The sequence below is a fragment of the Galeopterus variegatus genome, unplaced genomic scaffold, assembly GCF_000696425.1.
Source record: "Galeopterus variegatus unplaced genomic scaffold, G_variegatus-3.0.2 Scaffold8597, whole genome shotgun sequence".
NCBI classification, from domain to species: domain Eukaryota; kingdom Metazoa; phylum Chordata; class Mammalia; order Dermoptera; family Cynocephalidae; genus Galeopterus; species Galeopterus variegatus.
In genome coordinates this window covers 79,217-80,343 of record NW_007734708.1, presented here as the reverse complement: position 1 = coordinate 80,343, position 1,127 = coordinate 79,217, and the positions used below count along the sequence as shown (strand labels likewise).

The 1,127-nt window shown below is 38.0% G+C and overlaps 1 protein-coding gene across 1 annotated transcript in view; it reads right to left on the bottom strand.

Moving 5' to 3' along the window:
- COMMD9 (COMM domain containing 9) overlaps window positions 1-1,127 on the bottom strand; it is a 5,566-nt gene that overhangs the window by 2,926 nt on the left and 1,513 nt on the right. The window contains exon 2 of the mRNA XM_008593005.1: window positions 254-288. Within this exon, the coding sequence (XP_008591227.1) occupies window positions 254-288 (35 nt within the window). The remainder of the gene's footprint in view (window positions 1-253; window positions 289-1,127) is intronic.

Sequence of the window (1,127 nt, the reverse complement as noted above, 5' to 3'; positions counted from 1 at the left end):
TGTGTACAATATGTGATGATCAAATCAAGATAGTTGGCATATTTGTCATTATAAAATGTACTCATTCTTTGTGTCCATTAGCCATATAACAATGTTCATAATCAGAAAAAAAAAAAAGTAAAATTAAAAAGAAAAAACACAGAGTACGGTTTGGGATTAGAATAGTTCACGTTGGTTTTTGGTTAAAATCCCTGGCAGACTAAGAGATGGGGCTGGGGAGGAAAGATGTAGGGAAGGAGCTCCTGGTACTCACTCTGATTCGTCTGGGCTTCAGCTCTCCAAGTAGATCTGTTTAAGAGGGAAAATGAGGGAAAAATAATGGAAGAGGGATGAGACTGAGTCTTCTGATAATGACAGAGGCTCCTGGACGTGGGCCTCTGCCCTTCCTGTGATCTTCAGACCTGTAATCCCCTCCTACGGGAAAGGACCATTGAAACGCCTCCCTCCAAGAAGCAGTCTTTTGTTTATTTTACAGAGCTTAGTGATGTTAAGGCCATATGTGCTGTTAATTTTCAGAGTTTAGGACAAAAAAAGAAAAGGCTTAATGTACTGTAATCTTATTGTGCTATTGTTCTTAGAGACAAAACAGAGAAAAGGTCAACTTATCCTCTCTTTTTTGAGCACCTGCTACACAAAGTATTGTATATTGTGCAAAAACACATCCAGACAGACCTGTCTAATGCTACAGCAAACAATGTCATAGGGAGAATAAAATGTGGTTATGTATGAGGAAGTTCTTCATGAACAACAAAACCCTTGATAAACAGGCATTCTCAGTCGTTGCTCTTAGAGCGGTCTGTTCAAGCCTTCTACTAACCAACAGTTAATCAACTCTGCTTAAATTGTATGTGTTTAAAAGGACCTAGCCAGCTAAGAAAACGTAAAGATAATTCACAAAAGAAATAAAAATGATCAACAAACACATGAATAGTATTTATGACATTACTAATGTCAAAGATACGTAAACTGAAATGAGGTACCATTTGCCATTTGTGGAACTGGGGAAAAAAAGTAAGAAAAAAATCCCCTCAGTGAAGGTGTTGGGAGAGGTTTACACTCATATCCTACTGGTGGAAAAATAAGTTGGTGCCGTCTTTCTGATGGCCAACTTGATAGTAAGAATTAGG